General features: G+C 26.9%; 1 protein-coding gene across 5 annotated transcripts in view; it reads right to left on the bottom strand.

The window, feature by feature from the left end:
• The window catches only part of LOC142328224 (uncharacterized), an 890,790-nt gene that overhangs the window by 39,063 nt on the left and 825,170 nt on the right, over positions 1-26,557 (bottom strand). For 4 of the 5 annotated variants that reach the window (XM_075371822.1, XM_075371823.1, XM_075371824.1 and 1 more), the window contains 3 exons: positions 23,482-25,764; positions 5,956-6,297; positions 2,412-2,564 (listed from right to left, as the gene is read on the bottom strand). In XM_075371822.1, coding sequence (XP_075227937.1) covers positions 2,412-2,564; positions 5,956-6,297; positions 23,482-25,764 — 2,778 coding nt within the window. The remainder of the gene's footprint in view (positions 1-2,411; positions 2,565-5,955; positions 6,298-23,481; positions 25,765-26,557) is intronic. The other variant, XM_075371825.1, reaches the window with a different exon arrangement.

Here is a 26,557-nt window from a genome sequence, read left to right as displayed (position 1 = left end):
TATTTTCAGTTGATATAATCACATGAGTTCCAAACAATTGTTCAATAACCAGCCATTGTTTGTAAAAATGGGTTTTTGAAGTAGATTACTAGCTATTTAGACTTCTAAATTTCGGCGTAACAGTACAAGGTGAAAAAATAAAGATGATACGATTTGTTGATGATATAGTAATTCTAGCTGAGAGTAAAAAGGATTTAGAAGAAACAATGAACAGCATGGATGAAGTCCTACGCATGAATTACCGCATGAAAATAAACAAGAACAAAACAAAAGTAATGAAATGTAGTAGAAATAATGCAGATGGACCACTGAATGTGAAAGTAGGAGGAGAAAAGATTATGGAGGTAGAAGAATTTTGTTATTTAGTAAATTTTGGAAGTAAAATTACTAAAGATGGACGAAGAAGGAGCGATATAAAATGCCGAAAAGTATAGATGAAACGAGCCTTCAGTTAGAAATATAATTTTTTTCCATCTAAAATTAATTTAAATACAGTGCTATAGCAGAAAGTTAAAAATCAGATGGGTGGGTAAAGTGACAAATGAAGAGGTGTTGTGGCAAATCGATGAAGAAAGAAGCATTTGTAATATAGTTAAAAAAAGGAAATATAGTTTAAAGAAGAGACAGACTTATAGGCCACTTACTAAGGCATCCTGGAATAGTTGCTTTAATATTGGAGGGACAGGTAAAAGGAAAAAATTGTGCAGGCAGGCAACATTTGGAATATGTAAAACAAATTGTTAGGGATGTAGGATGAAGGGGGTATACCGAAATGAAACGACTAGCACTAGATAGGGAATCTTGAAGAGCTGCATCAAACCAGTCAAATGACTGAAGACAAGAAAAAACTAGCTACTGTTGCAAATAACAATATCAAATTACTTTTATTGGATACTTATTTAACAGAGTATACTGAAATCAAATTTTCTCCATCAAAATTATAATATCAGTTATTGTAATTTAGAAAGAGAGTAGATAAATGGATATCTTAAAAGCAATAAAAGAAAATCAAATAATAAATTCAATCATAGTTTTGTCATTAAGAAAAAAACTGGTTTTACAAGTCAAACCTTGATAATTTGGACCTTCTTAACTCAAAAATCTGAACCATTAATTTTATAATTTTTACTTCCCTTCCTCTTCATAAAGTAAAATCTCTTCAAGCAGAAAAATAATAAATACCAAACAAGAATTTTTTGGGGATGTAACTTAATTTCATCTAAATATCAATAGGATAGGTAAATTATTGATAAAATGCAAAGAAGTGCTTCATAATGTCTGCAGTTTACTATATTTTTCTTTGTTTCATTAGTTGCTATAAATATTTTATTCTGATTGGTACATAATAATAATTATATAGGTAATATCACGAATCAATAAATGTATTCTCTATGGATAATAAAAGAAACTTCTCAGGATCTGGTTGTACGGATCAAAAGTAACCATGGTAAAACCTTGATCAATAAATTGTGGATAAAGAGGGTTCCTATAATTTGTGCATGGACAAAGAGGCCACTGCTTCAAAAAAATCTGGCAAAGAAGAAATTGCGGGTATTAGTTTTAACTCATTTCTGCTCAATGAAAGTGCATCAGTAAGTGCTTTTATCATGTAAGTTTTTTTACAATAAGTGATATGATTTACCCCTCATTTCGATCTCTATAACTTATGTACAGTACAATAAAAAATTACTGGATTTAATTCAGTTAATTTAAATTCTTGTGCAGTATGGTTCATTTAATTTCTTTCTCTATTCATACCCTTTAAAACTTATTACAATATTGTATTCATTTATAACATTATTTTGTATTTTTTTACAATACTCCAGTTTTTTCATTCTTCAGTAAAAGAGCAATAATAACCCTCAACACCTAAGTGTAGAAATATTCATACAATTAAGTTTTAATGTAAAGTAGACTGCACATGCGTTTATTTTATATAAGTTTATCTTATTACAAATTAGGTCTATGTAACAAAACTGGGTCACTATATATTGTAATCATCACAAAGTTGAAATTTTAATGATTCAAAAAAAATTATTTCTACTTTACTTTGGGTTACGAGTAAACTGCCTGACTAAATTGAAAATAAAAATGTGTGAGAAAAATATAAAAAATTATTAAAATCAATGTATGACCACCACTTCAAAAACACTTACCAAAAGGTATTTTTTCTTAATTATAAGTATTATAATCTCAAACCTTGGTGCTTTATATTAGTTTTAATAAAAAATAGAATAGATCAATTAAAAAACGTAAACCCTTAACAAGAATTAAACCCAAAACCATGTAATCTAGAAGCCAGAATGTAAACCACTCTACATTAAGTTCACAACCAATTATTACTACTTGTAAATATTGATTTCATTACATCTTAATTACCAAATTTTGTACAAAAAATATGAAGTACTCACAGGTTTATTAGTTGGAGCAACTGTTTCATCATCATCACTTAATTCTGATGGAGGTGGTGGTGGGGGTTTTTCTTTGGGTGGTTCTAATATTGAAGGACTTAATGGAAATATTATTTCACCATCTTCTTCGTTATGGGTATTTAACTGTGGTAACTGAAAATAAAAATATATATACATACACATAAAAAAATATATTTAAAAAAAGATATTAAATGTAAAAATCAGTAAGCATTTTACTTAATTGTAGTAAGAAGAAGATCCATGAATTTGTAAAATATATATGATAATACTCTAACCTAATTAAGTTAGAGAAAAAAAGTAAATTACTTCAGTCATATATTTTATTAATGAATTAAAATGAAATCTTTTGCAATACATCCTTTATAATAAATTTCAAAGTTTACTTATTATGTTTAAAATCTTTGTTGATATTTAATGTGAAATAAAGAAAATTGCTTAATTAAATGTTTACAGTAACTAATTTCGAATTTAACAAATCTACTTTCCAGCACACAAATTCATTTGCTACTAACACAAGTTTTAAAGTGTGTTTCAGATTTAGATTACTGAATCTCCTGTTATAAAGTTTCTATAGTGCAGATACACTTAACCTTCAAATGTAGTTGATGTAAAACCTTAACTCCCAATTACATTAGAAAAATTCTATCTTAAGACACTTTGTTCATCACATTAAACAAAATACATTTTTTTTTTGTAAAGTTTCCAAATTTCATATTTTGAAGTTTGTTATATTTTGTCAATTCAATGACAATATATCTGAAAAAACAGTTTTTTAAAATTAAGCAAGGAGATTTTTTTTTTAAGATAAAAACAAATTTTAATAACCTAAAATAAAAAAATAATACTGTAATAGTCACTGATTATTATATTGGAAAGTCTAATTGCAAGCAGCAATCACACTAACTAAAAATTCTGATTTTTAAAACTATGATTAATATTGTTACACAGTACACTTTTTATGATAAAAAACACTAATTAGATAAAAACCTGTTACGATAAGAGTATTAAATACATATTATTTATTATTTAAAAAAAATGTAATGGGTAGTAGAAAAATAATATTTTGTATCTAATATATATATAAATAGTGTAGGTGTAATGATAAAATAACTAAAAAATAAAATAATGGGCTATGGAATATGAAATTCTACACAATTTTTTTTTTAAATCAGTTCAGGATTGTTTTATTTCACGTTATGTATTAAAACAATTTTTTAAATAACGAGGCAGGGTTCTAAAGAATTAGTGTTTATTTCATTCAGTGCATTTAAAATAGTTTTTTTTATTTTATAATTATTCTTTTTTTTTAATAATACGCTATTTGTTTTTGTTTATCTTCCTTATCTGTATTCATAAGAGAAGTAGATGACCAGTTGCTAATGAATGATCTCTTCATCACCAATTTATGATATTAGTAACTCATCAATATTGATGTATTCAATACATGCATTTTCAATTAAAACCTTTAAGTAGTTCTGAGGTACTAGAAAAAAAATATATATATATATATTCTGAGGCACTGTTGGCAATATAGTAATACAATCTTCATTCTGAAATGATCTTTTAAGAAGGTGAAAATACAAGGTGTATTTTTAAAGTAAGTTCCATTTTCAAAACAGTAAAAAACAAAACTGAAAAATATGAATAGGCTTTACTATTTACACACAAAAACTACATTTATTTATTACTTTTTCTAAGTAGCTGATTTCAATTTCAACACATTTTTCATGCGTTTAACTAACTAGCTTCTTTATTTCTTCTTCAAGAAACTCTGCTGTCTGTGAATTAAATCATGCAGTAATGCCATTTATCAGTTCGTCATCATCATCAAATATCTGTGATGCAAGCCACTGCTGTTCAAGGTGAAAAAAATGGAAGTAATAACTGGGAGCTAACTTACAGCTATAGGGCGAATAATTTAAGATTTTTCAACAAAATTTTTCTAATCGCCCCACCACTTGATTTGTCGTATGTGGCCAGGCATCATCATGCAAAAACAAAAACTAAATCCCATGGGTTAACATTCCACATCGTTCGTTTTTTATAGCTCTTCTAACATTTTTTAACGTTTCACAATATGTATTAGCATTCACAGTAGTTCCACAACTACTAAATTTGACAAGCAAGACACCCTTTTTAGTTAAAAGGGGTTTTCAGTTAAAACTTCATAAATCAAATATCATAAAACATCAGAGAAAATTGTGAAGGCCGGTTTTCTCAAATTCTTTCATCAGTTTTTGATTTAATCAAATCATCTGTTATCACTGACCAGCTGCTAAATTCTTCATTTCACCATCCACCTTTTTACAATAAACAGTCTCACTGTCTTACTTTAGTGTCATAATATTCAGCCCATAATGTCACAAATTTTACTGTGAATTTCAGCTGCAGAATTGTTTTTTAAAAAATCTGATTACTCCTTGTACCTCATACTTTACAGGATCACAAATAGTATCACTCATTCATTATACATGGATGAATAAAAACATCTAATAAAATTACTAAACTATTGTTGTTAACAGCTGACTGTCGATTGAAATAACAGAGCTGTGCAAGCACCATCTATTTATATAGTGTACACAGGCAGCAAATTCAAATCAGACCTTACTTTAAAGACTGAATTTGAATAAGTTACGCAATGATTTTGTGTTCATGTGAAATGCATCTTTAATTTTTAATGCTTGACAATTTCAGGTACACCATCCACTGTCAATTAAATCCATCCTGGTCAAGAGGTTGAATTTTATACAAGTTTTATTAGGTGGTAAGAACAATCTCACCTATTATTCTGAATGTTTTTCAACATGGGAGAAGCAACTACAGACAATGACCTCAATTTTTTATTACTATAACTTCTAAATGCAAAAATTAAAAAATGCCAGGACTGTAAAAATAAAACATATATTTGTATAAATGTAAATGTTCTTACCAACTGAATTCAGAAACAAAGCTAATATAATTACGGAAGCAAAAGAAAAAAAATTATGTTGAAGTCATACAAAATCTTTTATAAAAGACCCCATGGACTGATTTGTTGCTTCCTACTATGTTTTAATATTAGTGGCATGTTTTAATGTTAGTGGCATAAACTTAACAGCACATGATCTTTTTTCAATAAGTATTATACAGAACTTTTTGATAGTGTGACAAAAACAGAAACTGTACACTGTGCTGAACAAATTAGTTGGAGTACGAACCTCTAGAGATAAAAATACTCTTAATCTTAAGAATTCAGTTTTCCTCCGAAGAGTAATCTTTAAACTAAATTCACAAAGTGTTTATTGATATAAAAGGCTACTGAACCAAGTCTCGGAATGAAAATGCACAATAATTCCTAAAAGCTACAAAGTTCCCTTTTAGAAATTAAAGTTATACTCAGAACTATGATTCTTTTGACTAGATAAGATTAAGTAGATTATATATTTTTTTATTACTTTAAATTAGAGTAAAAGACTTATAAGTGAAGACTAAATGATTTAAATAAATTATAAATATTTTAATTATAAATAATTATAAGACATACCTTGCAAGGATTATCTAAATAGAAGTTTGGTCGATCATTTATAACTGGAAGTGCATTAATATTATTACTATTATTAATTTGACTCTTATTATCTTGAACTATTTCGGATTTATTTACAATGACAGAATCTTGTTGATTGAAATCTATAATGTTATTTATCATGACTGGATTACACTTATCAGTATCATTATATATTTCATTTTTTTCATTTAAAACACTATCTGTTTTCAAGCAATCACTTTTCTTAATATTATTATTTTCTTTTCTAATTAATGATTCTTGTGCAAGAACTGTAGATTCCTCGTTATTTTGATGAAACATTGGCATTTCTTTTTCCATTTTCTGAAAAAATTCAGAAAAATAATCAAGTTATCTTCTTTCTATAATATATCAAATAAAAATTTTAAGCAAAATATATTTAAATAATCTAAATATCTACACAAATCTGGGTATATTAATACCCAGATTACAAGGTAGGCATCCAGGCTTTTTTAGAAAAAAAAGCCAAAAATATTGACCAGTTTGATAAATTTTTAACAGATCACAACCCTCAAGATAACATTGAACTAAACTTCTTTAGGTTCATTAGATAAGTAGATCCTATATTAATAACCAAATATATGGTTAACAAAAACACTTAATTTTTTTTCCTACAATCCAGTTATCCATATCATTTGTTATTCTTACTGTGAAAAATTTATTACAATTATTTTCTGATTATACTGTTCAATTTTTCTTTCCTCAGGAAAAAACAATTCAAGGAACAACTGATTTTGTTCATTTACTGGTAAAAAAATACATGACACAAAGTGTTCAAAATAGGTCTGTGATGAAGAAAATAATTTCAAACATACTTTTTTTATTAATAATTAAAATTGGGGCATGTAATTTTTTTTTTACTACTGTCAAAAAGTTTACCTTAATTAGGTTGTTTTTAGCCATTTAATTTGAATAAGTAAATAATCAATAAAAAAAACATTAAACACATTTAATCAATAAAAAAATATTTACATTTAAAAATTTATTTTTCAAAGCTCTGGATAGCAGATTATTTATCCCAGGGACAAGTGGCCCCAAAAGTCTGAACATTATCATAAAACTTTTGATTAACTTGGATTTTACCAATTCAATATTATTTTGATAGGATAAATTTATATAAAATTGACAATTCTGTTATGTATAATTAAAAATATACCAACTGATATTTTTAATAAAATTATTTATGCTGTAACCTTTCCCCTAAGACAATTTATTGTAGTCACTTCAAACAGAATCAAATATTATTTGAAATATTTTTGAGAGTATTTTCAATTAATAAGAAATAATAACACAGAGTTTAATAGAAAATCACTGGAAAAATAAGAAATTTAGATAAACTCAAAGTAAAATAATCACTCATTAAAAAATCTACAGTAGAATATATAAACAACAATAATTTTAATACAGTCCATTTGGAAAGTTGCTGTGCAGTATGTTTTAGAATTATGTTGTGCATTCTGTTCTTTCGATTTTAAGTGCCCTTTGGGTTCGTTGGGCATAGCTCAGTAATAAACCAAGACATCAGTTGTTGAGCTGTGACTGAATGAGCTTCATTGCGTTTCATGTTGTTTCCTTATTCAGAATCAATAATTGCAAGAAACATAATGGTTCTTTCAGTAGAGGAACACATTTTTATCACTGAACATGTCTTTCATAATTGGCAAATACTGATTTAGTGAAGCACAAGTTTTCTGAAAACTTTCCAAATATTCCTGTTCCTCACTGCAATGCAATTCGAATTCTTATCAAAAAATTTAGGGCAACAGGCTCTGTTGAAGATGCTGATTTAAGTGGAAGACCACTTAAACTAAAAAAACAAAAGCTGCTTGATATTTTGGATGTTATGGTAGAAAGTCCATCGAAGTCAATGTGTAAGTTAGCACAGCAGCAAAACATTGGACTTGGTACTGCATGTAAAGCTGTAAGAAAAGAACTGAAATTTTTCCCCTACAAAGTAATGTGTGATCAAGAACTGAAACCTACAGATCATGCCAAAAGACTAAATTATTGTCAATGGTTTAAACATTTTATTGATTAAAATTCTGTTCTCAACATTACGTTTTTTACAAATGAAGCGTGATTTCATCTGGGGAGGGTATATTAATTCACAAAATACATAACTGTGGTCGACAATTAACCCCCATGAATTGCACAACAATCTTTACATGAAGCAAAACCTGGAGTCTGGGTCAATGTAAGTAGAGCATGCATTGTGAGTCCAATCTTTTTTGAAAATTCCGTTAATAGTGATCGTTAATGTACTGTTTTAACAAACTTCATTGTCAATTAAAGTGGAAATCAATCATGGCCGATTCCTAGAAGATGGCCCCACAGTACACACAGCTAATATTGGTGAACGAATCATTTTGAGGGGGTTTGTGGCCTGCATGATCTGACTCCCCCAGATTACTTTCTATGACAGACAGTGAAACAAGCAGTGTATCACAACAGACCATGTACGATTGAGGAACTAAAAACCACAGTAATGGCATACATACAAGCCATTTCAGTACATCAGCTGGTTAAAGTGTTTGAAATAAAGTGAAATATGTGCAGTATTGAATGCAGTATTGAAGGAGGTCATTTTCAACACTTTTTATAAACTATTTCAGTTATTGTAAAAATGAAACAAAAATAGTAATAATAAAAAAGTAATAATTAAGAAAGATTTATCATTCCACTTCCATAATTCCAGTACACTTTCCCAATGCACTGTATTTTCAAAAAGAGCCTGTTATTTCAGAGTTTCTATTATTGTTTCTACAATACTGAAAATTTTCTTTTTAACACCTGAATAAGCAAACAGAATTTTTTAGGATAAGGCTAAAAAAAATCAAAAATATAAACTAATAATTTAAAAAAAATATGTGTAACCAATCTTCTTATACAATTAAATAGAATAAAATATTAAATTAAAAAGAGATTGTTTAATCTCAATAAAAAAAAAATTATTCAATTTTATTTTACCAAAATACTCTTAACTATCCTAACTTTTAATAATTTTCAAACTAAATCAAAATGTATATGAAAATAATACCCCATATATTTTTCATTATAAATCAGTTGGTAATATAAAATATATTAGATTTTACACTGTAAAACAAAAAAATAATAGTTGTTAATATAAAATACAAAACATGCAAAAATCTATAACTTAATCATGCATTTCATGCAATAAATAATGTTAATATACATAAAATAGCTAATTTTACAGCAACTTAGATGTGATTTTTTTCTAATAAATAAGAATGCTGAATAAATAATACATAGTAACATGAAGATTACAACTGATGATCTAAGATATTTTCAAAATGGCCGTACTTAAAATAAACTTCATTTTAAAATAATATTATACATATAAGTAAATTGTACATAAATTACAATTGTAACCTCTTGATAATACTAAATTTATTAACTTATAAATAAAAACTCTGCTGCTATCAATTAATTTACTTTTGCCAAAACAAATACAGGTTATTGCACTTATAAAAAAATATTTGTATGTTAGTCTATTGACTCTTGAAGAAGATTGCCATATATTACAATAAATAAAATTAATAAAACTCATTTTAAATAAATCTTAATTCATCATCATCATCATCAATGTTCTACTAATTAGCAGGTCCTTACATAGCACTGGATTTCCATTCTTTTCTACTTTCTGTTAAATTTTTTATATGAACTTAATTTCTTTCTACCTTAATATCATCAAGCAGCTTCTGTCTTTCTCTAACTCTTCCTTTCTTATTAGTCATTGTACCCTCTAAGACAACAAACAGTTCTTCCTTAACACATGTCCCAAACCAATTCCTTTTTTATCTCTCAATGTCTGCAGTAGTGATCTACCCTCTCTAACACCTCATCATTACTAATTCGGTCTTTTCACTTTATCTTTTCCATCCTCCTCCAAACTCACATTCCAAAAGCTTCTAATCTTTTCTCATCTTCCTTGCAAGTCCATGTCTAGCCCCACGTAGTGTTACACTCCATATAAAACATTTAACAAGTCTTTTTCTCAGATGTTTATCAAACGACACAACAACTTTCTCTTTCTATTGAAAGCTTCTTTTGACATAGAAGTACTACTTTCTCATGATTACACTGTTTATATAATCCACCTTAATTACTTAATTTTATTCTTCAAAGTTTTCCTAACTACAAATGCAACTCCCAGATTTCCACTCTTCTCCTCTCCAGAAAAACACACTGATATTCTCCACTTTCAAACTCCTTCACTACCCCATCTTACATAAATATACTAAGAAAGTTCTAACTATTTTTCTTTATCTCTTGCTTTACACTTTCCAATTTCCCTGCCAGTATAAGAGTGTGAACATTCCAAGTTCCAATTCGCATTTAGCTTTCCTTCTCAATGGTTCCATTATCTTTCCCTCTGTTCATTACAACCATGCTTGAATGAATTCCTCTCCCACAGGTCTGATTGAGATATTTTACCTCTGGAAAATTTATTCATCAAGCGCCGCTGACATGCCTCTTCTAGAAAATCCCAAGGGATCTTTAATGTGGTGCTATCCCACTGCCTTCCATATTCTCAAGCCATGAACCATCTTCGATGGTTCATCTGCCTTTAGGAATGATTTCTCATCCCAAGGGCAAGAAACTGCCCTGACTTTCTATCCACTCTTACGCCCTATTGGAGGCCATTGGCAATTGAGGGAGGAAGTCTCCTTAACCCAGGAGTCACTCAGCAGACTGTTTACACTGGGTGATAAGGTTACCTCATCCCTACACCTGAGAATCTTAATAAGTAAAACAATACACATATAAAAGGGAAATTAGAGTCATATTCAGTGATTAATTACCAAAAGTAAAACCATATGCTCAATAAACAAGTTAAATTTATATTGTATTAATAATTTCCATTAACAATTAGATCTAGTCCATTAGTTGCACTGAATCAAAGGAGTGAAAAAAATGTATATAAAATTACATCAAAGTTAATCAGGTATTTAAAATATAAACCTTTTAATGGATAACTGAACCAAATTTTATAATAGAACATTTTTAATTCAAAACATTATCGGTCTCCAGAGTCAAATGTCTTTAGTCTCTAAAGATGATTTACAAAGAAGACTACAACTGTTTTGATAGAAATTATTAAAAACTAATATAAAATTTGATTTGATTTGGTTTGTTTTTAGAAAAGTTTAAATTCTTAAACAACTCTTTTATCATTAACTACCTATGACAAAAAATGCAAGAAAAATTAATTTTTAACAATTTCAATAATGTTGTACTAATAATTTTAATAAATGTTTTTAGCCTAGCAATTTAAAAAAAATATATATATTTTTTATTCAACTGTATAATTAATATTTAATATTGTACAACATTTAATATTTGAACAAATATAATAATTTATTTATATGTAAGTTTACAACAAATATAATCTTTTTCTATAATTCAAACAAAGTTTGTGGTTTGTTTAATTCATTATCAGCACTAATAACTGTAAGTAATAAAACAGAACTCTGTGACTAAGAGATATCTTCTAGTTCTTAGGCCATCTTTTTGAATTTTTAATTTTAATTTATGTTTAAAAATTATAAAAAAAATTAAAATCATTCTTTCTAAAATAATCCTTATGAAAAAACAAATTATTCTGTCAAATCTTGAGAAGGAATTCATTTTACTTTTGTAAAATTTTATTTTTAACATTTTTATTTCTTATGATGCATAACTAAAAACAATTATAAAAACAAAAACTGAACTCTATACAATTTATCAAAAAATTTTATTTATCAAAATTTTTATCCAAAATATTTCCTGGAATTTTGATTATTGGCTTTATCCCTTTTCTTAGCAAAAGATGATTTTTTGTTTTATATATCAATAAGTATTCTAATTTAATTAACAAGAAATTGTAAGAGAAAGTGAATTATAAAAAATAAATCACTAACAAAAATTAAAGCTAACATTTTATACATATCAAAATTAATCCTTTAACTTATTTTATTTAGAGTACAATAAAAAAACAGTTTTTCTATTAAAAAAAGTAATGATATGTTGAACACTTACATACTGACGTGAAAATAAGAGAACAACTATAAGTTCATCTCTACTACTATTTATACAGTAGTTATCTGTCCCTTTCCAGGAGTATACTCTAAATTTACTTGTGTAATTTACATTCCTCTCATAATTTATGTGTTATAGTTTTTGACAGATTTTAGAAAAAAATATGTAATTGATTTTATATAATTTGTAAATGTATGGTCCTATAACTTGCTCTATTTTCCATTAAAAAAACAAAATAATAAAATAAATATTTTCTTTATAGACTTCAAAACAATTGAAAGTGAGTTACAAGAGAAATAAAATAACTTTTTGTTACAAAGAAGAATAACTCTCTACCAAAGGCTGCTGAGTGATACATAGATAAGTTGATCTTGTTTTTGACAATACAAAACCAAAATTTCACAAAATAGATCTTGACGCTCTCTCTAAACTCACAAATATCTTGAAGCTTACAAATTGGTAATGCTGCTGGAACACATGTTTTTTCATATGTTATAAAATGTAATAGGGGTACAAAAAAAATTGAAGAGAGAAAAAAAATATATTGAAAATGTTCTGTTCTATTAGGTGAAAACAATCTTGACACTGCTGGCTCAGATTGGGAATCAATGATAACAATCTTATCTGCTAAGGATACATCATTACAACTTCTCACTTGCACTGTTCTTGATTACATAATATTATTATTTGAAAAATAATAGTTCTTAATAAAAATCAGAAATAATTTTTTTTTTCATTTATTTTAGCCATATCAGAACATAAGTTTGAAATTTTTTTTTATATCCAGAAAAAATGTTTGGAACTGCAACTTTTGATTCTCATAATATAAATTATTTAACATAAATCTGTATAATTTAAACATAATCTGTATAAAGCCAGTAGATAAAAATCCTTGCAAAAATTTTCATTATTTCTTAATAGATTGATCATCCAGAATTGTATAAAATTATTACACATAACCTTGTGCACAGGAAATATGAACATTTTGTAGCATGAGAAAAAATACCATGCCTGACTAGGAATTAAATCAAAAACCTTCAGAATGAAAGCCCAAGTTGTAACCTTTCTGATGCAAAGGTCAAGAGAAATTTTTCAATTTGGAAGACAGTTTTTTAAACAATTTTAATTCAATGTAATTATAAAAGGAATTGAAACAATATTCAATGTAATTATGAAAGGAAAAGGGACTGAAACTGTTGCTACTATTAAACAACAAAGAAAACATAAAAGTCATAACCCAATAAACATACATGTGCGTGCGCTTACCCCCCCCCCCCCCACTCACACACACCAATATTAATCATATGTTCACTTTTAAAGAACATCTAAATATTTTGCTAATAAACATTTTACTGTAAAATTTATTATCACATTTAAGATATGGTATTTACACTAAATTTTACATAAAAAATAAATAGGAATTTTAAATGCAATATAATACTATTTAATCAAATAAATTACAAGCAAGTGTCACAATAAAGCAAGCTTAATTTAGTCAAGGTTATCAATCAGTATCATCATTAAAAAGAACACACACTCACACTATATTACATGTATATGTACATTAGATATGAAATATATTTATAATATAACAAATGATTAGGAGTATACCTCATCAAGAGATGTATATCTTATTTCTATTAAAACACTATTAAAACATTATATCATTAAAACATATATACACAAGTAATCATATATTCCCAAAATTAGATTTTTTTCTTTTTAGAATACTAGCATACTATTTTTTAGAATAATGGCATCCATACCTACTGGTAAACTGGTAACTGTTTCAAATTTTTACAACAAAAATGTATTAAAAAATTTTTTTAAGAACATCCAGTAGTTAGTTAATACTCATAAATATATATAAAATCTGCTATAAATGACTACAACAAAATTCAATAAAAATCAGATGGTTTACATTGTTTGTTTTATTTTCACATTTAAAAACCATTTAACTAAACTTATAGTGGTAAATAAAAATCTAAAATTTGGATTTTTTTCAGTGATGTATTAACAACCTCTTGTATGGTAGTAAGACAAATTAAAAGAAAAGAAATCAAAATTATAAATATTTACACATCAAATGAAAAGATAGACTATTATAATACTTAAATATAATTAATTAATTAATAAATTTCAATTATAGTAAAACATTAGTTGAGTTGCAATAATTTAAAAAATGAATTTTTAAGACATTGTTAAAATATTTCAAAGATAAAGACCAAATGCCATCAAACAAAACTTACATTTCTTTCTTTGAGACCACATTCGTAATCTAAGAATACTCACTGTGAACTAACTATAAATAATCAACTGCTCATTGCCAAGTTTAACAAAACAAAATTTCCCTCCTGGAAATAGAATGCTGCTTATTTCTTATTTAATTCTTATTTACACTATTTCCATTGAACTGAGACGTTTCTACTCATTTAATTTTAAAAATATATATCTAAAACTGTTCTACTTCTCTAAATACCTAGAAACTTATGAACTTATTACCAAAACAGTAAAAATCAAAATGAACACATATCATTCGAAAATAAAAATATGTAACTAATTTTTAATATCTCTAACTACTTTTTGATTACTTTCACTAACTAATTTCATTTAAGTCAAAAACTTAATTTTACTTGAAATTTACACAATAGTAGCAGATAAGGCAACTACAACAGTGCACTAATCTTCCTTAAAGAAGATACTCTATAAAAATTACAACATCAAATATCCATTATAAGAGAATGACACATCATGTTATTCTGATGTCATCAAAATACTCAGGTAATTATTAAGAGGTCTTTCCAAATGTATAATTAGATATCTTGACAATTTGGATGCAGTAGTTGTGTATAGCAACCTAATAGTGCATGATACTTTACATAAATTGCTGTCAACCTAGTAGAAAAAAACCATGTATTTTATACTGCAAATGAGTTACCTTTCACACAGTTTAACCATTCGCTCATGAATTTTTCCAGAACAAGGTTCAATAAGATAAAACTTTTATTGCAAATAATGCATGCTTATGAATAAATAGTTTATTATTGGTAAAACAATTTACAAACAGTTAATTTATTACAATAGGCTGTTTTATTATTTAAAAATATTTTTATTTTAAAAAGATCAAAATTATCAATTCATTAGCCAAAAATAATTTTAATTCTGAGAATTTAAAAAATGAAGTATTTTAAGTAAAATGCGGAAAATATGAAAATTTTAAATATATTTACGTAAGTAAAATAAAGTAAAATAGATATTCAGTTTCACTAATTTTGCTTAGTGTTACTATCTACAAAGAAACATACCCTAGTAACAACTAAACAAATTGTTATAAATTCTTGCTGGAAAAATAATAAACACAATTACTTGTGTAAAAGGAATAATTTACACATTTGTAATCAACACTTATACTAGGGTAATAACATCAAAGAATAGAAAACAGTTGTTTTCTTCAATATTAAAATGAAATATTAATGTTGAGACTTGCAGCAGAATTTTTAATCAAATCACATTTATAAACTTGTGCTATCTTTTAATCTATATCATAGCTTTTACTCAAAAATTTCTGAACAGACCAAAAAAAAAGACTCATCAAAAAATAAACAAATGCTGAAAAAATATTTTTGTAATAAAAATTTTCAAAAAATTACCAATTACTTGCATATTTTGTGTTCACAAAATTGTCAATAAAATAAAAAAACCTACAGCAAAGAAACAAAATATAAATTGCTGAAAAATTATTTCCTGAAAAAAATTTCTGAAAAAATAAAATATTTCCCTGAAAAACAAACATTAATTTCATAAAAGAAGGCAGGTCTTTTTTATGATTTAACATTTTTATAACAATTCATAAAATTAAGATGATATTAATAAAAATGGGTAAAATTACGGGCTCTGACTTTTTTTGTGATACTGAGATAGTTTTACTAACTTATCACCCTGGAGAGTCAGTTCTAGCTATAGAGTATTGGGAGAGGAAAGATGGAGGTTTTTAGCAAATATTTAAAAAAAATATTAAGTTGACTAATATATTTTACCAAACCTTCCTTGAAAGCATATAAAATTCCCTGAAATATTTTTTATTATTGAAGATAAAATAACATTATGTTATGACATTTAAAATGTTTTTTTGTTTGACCCATCCCTGTACCTGAAGAAAGAGTGCTTCTTCTGATAAGTATTTCATGATTAACTTTATAAACAAGGAAACAATAATAATAACACTAAAAAATACTTTAAAGTTTTAATCATATAATCTTTCAACAATTTATGTTCTGTTTCCTTGGTGTAGTTATTTTTTTAAATCGACAGAATTGTGAATATAAAATATACAAGAAATTGATAATTTCTTTAACACTCTTAGCACCAAGCCTAAATCAGTAAAACTTCACCCCGGGCACGACATTTTTTATTTATATATTAAGACCATTACATGTGCATCAAAATTATACACGTGGCCGTTTTGACATTGCTAAAAATGTATCAGATTGATACACATGGCGCTAAGAGTGTTAAAATGTTTTTTCAGGAATATTTTGGTTTGTAAAAAAATAAATAAATAAAAACATTTAAAAAAAAACATTATTTTTTGGCTTTTAACAAAGGAATAAGGTGGAGATTATGTTTTCACATTCCAGAAGATAAAAAATAATTTTTTTGAGGAAAAAAAGTAAAATTTTAGAGGAAAACAAAGTAATATGCAATAATTTCTTTAAAAAGGATATTTTGTTGTTCACAAGATGGTACAATGAATAGTAGATGCCAGAAGTTAACTTCAAAGAGCTTAGCAGTTTTATTAACATATATATTTGTTAGAACTAAAATCAAATATCATTGCATGAATCCATAATGGTTTTGATAATAAAAATAGTAACAGAGTAAAATAAACAATCAAAATATATATTAAACTCTTTTACATAATAAACCTACTGAATAAAATGACAAATATATTGTAAGCCATTGATTTTAATGCCCTAAAATATCTTTCTTGATTTACCTTGCTATAAAGGGGTAGTATTTCCTGTTTACACAATCACAAATATTTTATTCTGTGATTTCAAAATCTTTTTACATCCCTCTGGGAGTAATGCTTTTCAATTTTAGAATCAAATGCCTACATCAAACCAAACTTATATGTAACAATAAAATTGTCAGCTCCTTTAAAATCAAATATAAGAAAACAGGAATTATCCTTTATGATGAATTTTAAAGACGCATTAATCTAATCCTCTATAGGAACTCTGGCTGAACAGAGCCGTAATTCGTAATTGTGTACGGACACATTTTATATAGAGATGAGCGAGGCTCATCCTCAGATTATGTAAATGTGGTTCTTTAGAATTTTAAGGAAAAACAACTTTTTATGGCTAAAATCTGAGCTAATCAATCAAACTTACTGATTAGTAATTCCATCCGATGTCGAAGTAAATATCCGATGTCTGAGGCAATTTTTTCCTTAAATTGGTTATTTGTCTCATTTTATTGAATGTAAAATGAAACAAATAAGAGAAATAAACATGAAAAAGTAACCATGTGGGTTATTCTCTTCATTATCTTTCTCTCTGACCTACATCCTTTCGTTCCTAGTGATGGTCTGTACATTTTAGCTGGATAGCCAATGGATCTGTCCTGGATTAAGGACCTTTAGAGTTTCTTGGGAACTGATATTTTAGAGAGGGATTCTAACAACAGAACTATTCAGAAATTTTATTTTTTATACTCAAGTATATTAATTTTTTTAAATAACATTTATTTGAAAAAGTTGATAAGGACACCACATGACTTCCTTGTACACCTATTATACTACATATACTCATTTTTTAAAGAGAAAAGTAAAAATAAATTTTATTTCATTAATAACTTCTAATATTTTTTCATTTTTTTATTTTTATTGTTATTACTGAATTATTAATTGTAAAATTTTTTTTACAATCTGAGGTTAATAATTATTAATAAATCAATATATTTAAATTTAAAAAAAAGAAAAGATGAAGTCTAATTTGAACTGATGTGCCTTCCTGTTTTAGTCCAAATATTTCATTAATTACAATTTTATTTGACTATAACTCAGGAACCAATGAAAATAAGTACCACTTATCACATATTGTTGAAAAGCTCTCAATAGGGGCTTATTACTGCAAGTAAGAAAAATACTTTGGTGTTTTTCTTAAACTCCATTTAACTGCAATAATTTTTTAAGTTTTGGCCACTTTTGGTCAGTTTTTGGCACTTTTGGTCCAATCGATTGTAATCAAAAGGGGAGCTGCAAAATTTGATGTTACAACAGTTCTAAATCCAAAATTTCAACATCTTACGGCTAATCACTTTTGAGTTTTGTGATATATGTATGTACAGACATCACACCGAAATTAGTCAAAATGAGTTCAGGGATGGTCAAAATGGATATTTTCATTGAAATCTGAAAAATGAAATTTTCTGCGGCCATAATACTTCTTTTATTTCGTACAAGGAAGTAAAAATTGTTGGTTTTAAAAATCATGTAAACACCTATAATATATACTTAATAAACTTATATTATACTGAAGAATTTATTAAATAAAAAACATTATACTTAAGCTATATATTATACTGGAGAAAAAATGACATACTACCACAGTTTTATATCTTATATTTTTTTTTTTTTAATGAACAGATGGTATAACTTGTACTCTTTAATCTAGTAACTTGGCTAACATGATTTACCAAGCAATCAAACAAATTAAATACATATACTGTAGCATTAGACTGTTTATGCAGTAAGTTTTGGAGTACGGTAATCATAAGATTATATCAAAATTAAATGTTTTTCTGCCTACAATAAGTACCTTTTATGATACTGCTTTACTATAATAGTACCTTTATGGTTTGTATAATTAGGTAGAAAAATGCCAACTTTCAAAATATAGTAACAAAATAATTATTTTTTATACAAACAACACAGAAGCATTTTGCAAAATTCTAAAAACGGAAATAAAAATTATAAGAAAGTTAACACCACCCACTATAAATAAAATACATGCTGTTTCTTAATTAAAAATAAAAATTAATAAATATAACAGGCATTTCACTGATTTCTATTTATAAAACTAATTTTAAAAAAATAACTGTAAGTCAAGCACTTCAAATACGCTCTGATCAATCAATGCAAAAAGAAAAAATATTGCTATGAAGAATGCAAGATGAAAAAAACGTTTTTGCACATCACTTGTACTACTTACATAAAATTTTATCCAAAAAACTCCCGTCTTTAACAGTCAACTATAAATGAAACCACACTTTTTAATTTTTTGATACTTAACATTCAATTAAATGTAACAAAAAATAAAATATTAATTAATCCACATTAAGTGTCAATTTTAAAAGATAAAATTAAAAATATAATTTTCTACTTTTTACTTTTTTAATGAAATGTAATCTTTAAGTGATTATTACAATTTAGTATTAAGCATAAAAGGTTGCCTAGTACACTAGATATAATAAAAGTCATAACGAGCAAAGTATGTAAACCATTGTAAAATTTTATCAGTTGAGTAATTCTCTCATTTTATTGTTTGAGTGTTAAACAAAAATTCTGCATTCAATTATCTTAAAAAATTTATGAAATGATGACAACATCAAACGACAGCTGGATATTAACTTTAACATTTTTATTTGATCAAACTGTTGAAACAGCACTTCAGTATGCACACAAACACAAATATCTGTATTCCTTTATAATTAGAAAATATATTACACAAAGTACCACTATTTCAGCAAATTTTTCTACAATTATTACATTTATTTTTAGTAAATACAAGTTGCTTTCTATTTATTGTGGTATAAGCAAAATTATTAATTAAAAAATAAATATGTAAGTAAATTAAAACAAAATAATTAACAATGCATAAAATCTTTCTCATACCTGTTGAATTATTAAGTAATATAAAAGCTTTATTTTCTATGAACTAGATAAATACATTTTTAAATAATAAAAAAAGAAGATAATTCTTTCGTCTTTGCCTATAAGTACAAAAAACCAACATATCACATTATTTTATGTATTAATATTCAAACAGCAAGTACTAATTATATAATTTTACAGTTTAACTGTATCATGTATAATCAATAAAAAAAATGTTCTTATACTGTAGAATTTACTGTATGTGTGTAAAGAAGCTTATTTAAAACAATCTTTCAGTCAATAAATTCAGTCTTTTGAAAAACATGATTATATCTGTGTAATAACATTTTACATTCATTAAAAAAAAACACAAAAATCATCTGAATAAGAGAAAAACATGGCTAAATATACTAATTTTTTTCTTGGTAGCCTACTACAAGATGAGAGAATCATTTTTTTATGACAATCTGTTGTATATATTTTGGTTTACACCTTCAATTTTGGTTTACTTACAAAAATAAGTAAATTTGTTTTTTATTCTTATCTTATTAGAATAAAATGAAATTATGATTAAAATTAAAAACAACAGAATATTCTAGATAATCAGAACTTTGGATAAATGTTGTTTTATAGTTACATGATTTCATTATATGAAAAATCATATAATTACACATATGGCAATAAACAAATAATTGACATATATTTCTAATAATGATGTTTTGAGACTGCTTCATGATATTTAAATCTTTGGAAAGTTTTTAGTTCACCAAATTTTAAGATAAAGACTGTGCTTTAATACATAATACTGTGTTTTTTCTCCTTAATTCTGTAAAAACTTACTAAAATTTTCAATCAGTTCTTAGATTTACCATCAGAAGTATTATGACATTAAGTAAAATAGAAAGTGCATAATATTTTTCCATCAATGAATATATTATGAATTTAAAATGTCTATCCACAAACAAATTGAGTCTTTTCTCTGGAAATCTAAATACAATCCTAAAAGCAATATTACCAGTTTTCTTAAAATTATATTATCGTTTTTAAAACAAACTATTTGTTTTAACAGCATGAACTACATTTGTGATATGAACATTAGTTAGTTTAAATAAGAAATTTTACTAAAAAATGAGTAGTAAATCAACAAATTTAGCTGCAGGAACATAATCGTACACTGTTCTTAAAAGTTTCTTTCCCACACCTACAATTTTTAATTTATACTATTTATTGACAATTTAGTAACCTTATAAATGCAGTTACATTATACAAAATCACTGAACATGTAGTATCAATACCATACTGTAATGAATAATAAGTAATTGTTGCACAGTATTTATATATAAAAAAAAAAAAAGTAAATGGGTAATATCTATTATTATAATCTATTATACAAGTACTTATGAAGATTAAATGCCTGTATTAAGTACTCAATTCAATTTAACACTATAAATTTAATTTTCTAATTTCATTTCTATAAATTTATTTTGAACAGTATCTCTTACATTAAAATTCTATTAAAATAAACTAACTTTATTCTATTAATTGTTTGATTTAAGCAACAAGCACAGAGATATTGAATTGCCTAAATCGTCTATCAACTTAATCATAAGCAAGATAGAAAATTTTAGGCTTTCAGTAGACAATTCAATAGAGAAGAAGAATTAAACAATATAACATCTAATAAAATTTATTAAAGCATTTTACAATAAATAAAAATTCTAATAGGATATATGTAATACAAAAAAAAGAAGAAAAAAAAAGAAGTTAGTAACATATATGATTACTAGGTTATATAGAGTGTTCATAAAGTCATGCAACCTGAAGTGGACACCAATCCTGAACTTGTAAGTTTGTTGTTACAAAGTTTCTGGGAGGCAAATGTTTTGCTGATACTGTATTAGACAAGATCAAAATGCGTAAAATACTTGACTCATCATCTCTCAGTGTTTCTTTTTCCTGTTTAGCCTCCAGGAATTACTATTCAGGTATTACTTCAGAGGATGATATGTATGAGTGTAAATGAAGTATAGTCTTGTACAGTCTCAGTTCGACCATTCCTAAGATGTGTGCTAATTGAAACCCAACCACCAAAGAACACCGGTATTCACGATCTAGTACTCAAATCCGCATAAAAGTAACTGCCTTTACTAGGACTTCAATGCTGGAACTTTCAACTTCCAAATCAGCTGATTTGGGAAGACGCATTCACCACTAGACCAATCCAGTGGGTTATCATCTCTCAGTCTGTGCCAGCAATTTAACAACACTATTTCAAGTAATATATATTTCTTGTGGAACATTATTTAATCGCTCTGTCTTTTTCTGAATGACAATATAAGACTATGATTAATAAATTATGCTAATTAATTACAGGCTAATTTTCCTGAAAGTGTAATAATATATACATTGACTATTTCTCATTAGTGTCCAGATTTCCTGAAATATGAAATGAAGAGTAAACACAGTTGTCATCTATCAGTATTACAAGATGACAGTTTGCATGACATTTATGAACAGTTTTTATTTTCTCCAAGAAAATCACTCAGGAAACTTTCTCAATAAACTGAATTTTTGTTCAGGGCTGTTTACAAGGCTACAAAAAAAAAGAATTTGTCTGTAGACAGTTCAGACATTTTATTTGAGGGGGTATGCGTGCTTTGTACAATAAATTTCTTTATTCAGATGAAGTGTATTTTCACCTTTCTGGATACATTAACAGCCAAAACATACAGTATAAATTTCTGAGAATCCTCACATTTATCAGTTTAACTGAAGCAATCTCAAAAAGTTGGGTTTGGTGCATGATTTCATGACAATTAGTGATCAGACTCATTTTCATCATGGAAACATTAAACGCAGAATGATATTCAGAAATTATAACAAATGTTATAGCCTGTCTTGAAACTGAAGAGAAAGTGCTGGTTACAGTATGATGGTGCTACATGCTAGACAGCCGATTTGACTGTGGAACTGTTACATGAATTTTTTGATGACTGCGCAATTTCCTGCAGACTTTATCTCCAATCCCCCAGATCTTTCACCATTACATTTTTATTTATGAGTTCACCTGAAAGAAATTGTTATCAAGAAAATCCATACGCTTTGATTGAATTGAAAGAAAATATTAAAGATAGCATCTCTAACATCACAGCACAATTCTAAGGAAAGTTGCACATAAAGAAACGAGTTGACTGCATCAAAGCTCATAATTTACATTTTGAACATTTATTATGACATGTAAATTCGGGAAAAAATTAAAACTATAATTTGTTTAGTTCTCTGTATTAAACAATTAAAATAATTCTATGATTAAATAACATTTATTTAACTATACAGTTTATTTACTCAAGGGTTGTATGACTTTATGACCTCTGGGTATTACCCATGCTATTAGTGTAAAGTATTATTAATATAATTGTACTGTAATGTACTTTCCATCATTAATAAAATATTTATCTAAAGACATAATATAAAATAAAGATAAATCTTATGTATACACTACTTTAAACAAATCTATTACAAGAAAACTTTATTTTATTAGTAGTTCTACATTATTTTTCATCACTAACCTCTTTGGTAAAGTTGAATTCATCAACAGTGATAACAGGTGTTGAAAGGGGAGAAGACAAATCTGCAGCATTAACTTTTTCACATACTTCAATAACAGTTTGTCTCCTTTCTTTTTTAATATCAGATTCACTATCATCATTTTTATCACTCATGCAAACCACTAAATCACCACAAGTTTCATAATTTAGCATGTGATTATCGTTAAGCTCAATAATTCCAGTTATATTATTAGATACATCAGGTAAAGAAGATGAAGAATCCATAACCAGCTTTACAGAAGAATCTATAAGCCCATTATTTTCTTTATTTACATCATCAGATGATGATTGAGTATCTACATTTGTATTAAAAGTATTTTCATTATTTACAACACTGTTAGATGCATTTAAACAATTAGAATCAGATGTAATAATAATATTATTAATATTTACATTATAATTATCGTAATTTTTTATATCATTATCGATCATATTAACATCAATATCATTTTTACCTGCATTACCACCATCTGAAACAACATTTACAGTTCCTTTTTCAACAGCTACTTCAGGAACTGAATTATCACCTTCATTCGATAGCATAATACAAGAAGCATCACCATTATAATTATCGGTAGATATAGAATCTAAATTTTTATCGCCTTCCCCCTCATCACAAGCAACCAAAGATACAATAATATCAGAAGGTGTAACAGGTTCGGAAGGACATTCTGGGATAACTGGCAGCGGATCATTAAGATCTGTTCGTAAAGGTAATTTTAAGGAGGAAGAAGAAGTAGTAACAATAGATGAAGTAGAAGAAGAAGAAGATGACAGAGAAGCTAAAGAAGAATTATCACTTGAAGTTACCACCATCACCTGCAAAGTATTATTATCATTGTCAACGCAACTTACACCAATCTGATTATTTTGAGTTATAACGACTGACGAATCTTCGCTGTTTGAATGAACTGAATTTTCAATTATTGTTTTTCTAGTTATTTCTTCAGCAATAGTAGGATGGTGTTGAAATTTAAACTCAGTATCGACCGAAGAGCTATCCAAATGTGAATCACAATCATCGGCTTGACTGACAGAACTTGAAACATCAGCGGTATGAATTCCGCTATCTTCTCTATCTGTATCTCCGCTTAATGAAGAAGCTGGATAATTTCTACAAAAGTCTAAATCTTCAAGACTTTGAACTCTTTCAAAACATTCATTATTTAATCCTTCAGTTGAATCTATATCTAAACTGTCCAAAGACCTGTGTCTGAAATGCTGCTGATGATTTGTTTGATAAATTTCAACATCTTCTGGACTTGATGTCCTTTCTATGTGCTCATCAACTCTAACTGTTTTATAACATTCATTTTCTTCTTCATTCACTTTTGAATCAGTTGAATTACAATTTTCTGTTTTAAATTCAGTGTCAGTATTACCGCTTGTAGATTTTACAGACGCATTATAATTTTCAATAGCCGATTCAACTGAACTTATTGTTTCATTTTCTTCTTTTGTAATAATTTTGTCAGTATTAACTGTTTTCACAATATCTTTATTAACAGATTTTTCTAATGAATTCAAACGATCTCTCACAGATGGTGCATTTAAAATATTTTCGGATGTACCTTTATTAATCTTTCCTGTTGTACTTAAATTTTCTGTGGATTGAAATTTTTCAATCGTCGACAGCCTATCTTTTACTGAAATTTCACCAGATAACCTATTAATAGTTTTCTTTGCAGGTGATTCTTCAACTTGTTTGCCAAATGAAGATAACCTTTCTCTAATGCTTTTACTTGAAGAAAAGTCACCAGAGAGGCGATGATTCAATTTTGATGATGATTCTTCTTGATCAGGAATTTTTTCAAACAATTCTCTTCTTTTATTTATATCGACCTTTGGGACAACGATCTGTTTTCTATTTGTATCACCAGTACTGAGATCAGTTGTCGACATAGACCGTTTTTTAAGCTGTTCTAATTCAGATAATTTTTCTTCAATTTTTGGTGTTGATCCACGTCTCGGTTTAACAGGTACTGCAGGTGATTTCTTTGTAAATCCACTATAATTACTTTCTTCAGAGGATGATCTTATATTTCTTGATTTCCCTCTAGTTTCTGCATAATTAACATAACTTTGTATAGCTCTTTCATAAGTATATTCTTCTGTTTCTGAAGAAGAAGTTTTAGATGAATCCTCATCATTATGGCCATTTAAACTTGTACCATTCTGGTTAACACGTTTCTGATTTGTACTATTTTCTGACACCAATTCTTGTTCTCTCTCAAAAGTGTCATCCTATACAAAAATAATTCAGATTAGTAATAAAATTCTTGTTAATATAATTAAACAAATGAGAGAAATAAAAATTTCATTTAATTATATTAGCATAATACAATAAACATGAAATATACTAAAAAAAACTAACAATAAAAATACTATCCTGTTTGTCATTTAATGTACAACATTATTTGTAAAACATTTTGCAATTACAGCAAAGATATCAAGAGTACATATTCTATCAACTGATGAAATAATACTGTTTGTAAAGAAAAAAGGCTAGAGTCAGAGAAGTAAGAGTAGACATTTATTTTATAGTTAAAACCTCAGATCTACCACTTATCTATCACTTTTATATCAATCATAAGTAAGCATTCTTTTTTATAAAAAAACTATAAACAATGTCAATGAATATATTTGTACATAGTTCTTAACTCATAACAATAATAAAATTCAATACATATTGAATTTACACAAAGACAAAAATAAAAGACAATAATGAATCCTTATAGTATGCAGTTGCTTAAATACTTCCAACACAGTATAGATCACAAAATTTCTTATAAATATGAAATTTATCTCATAAGAATATGATTGATATTTGTGAATAAATGTTAACATGAGAAGTAATGGAATTTAGAGGCAAGTCATAATTTGATAATTCAAGTTCAGTAGTGCCAACTAACACTGCTAGAATAATTTAAGTACTTTGAATACTCATTCATAATCAAGTGATTATATTATTGAAATACTTAATAAGAAATTTCATAAAATATTTTTAAAATTTTGATCACAGTCCAGTTACAAAGAA

Source organism: Lycorma delicatula, chromosome 7, assembly GCF_047948215.1.
Source record: "Lycorma delicatula isolate Av1 chromosome 7, ASM4794821v1, whole genome shotgun sequence".
Taxonomy (NCBI): Eukaryota; Metazoa; Arthropoda; class Insecta; order Hemiptera; family Fulgoridae; genus Lycorma; species Lycorma delicatula.
Note: the sequence above shows the minus strand (reverse complement) of the source record. Positions and strands in the feature narration are given on the sequence as shown.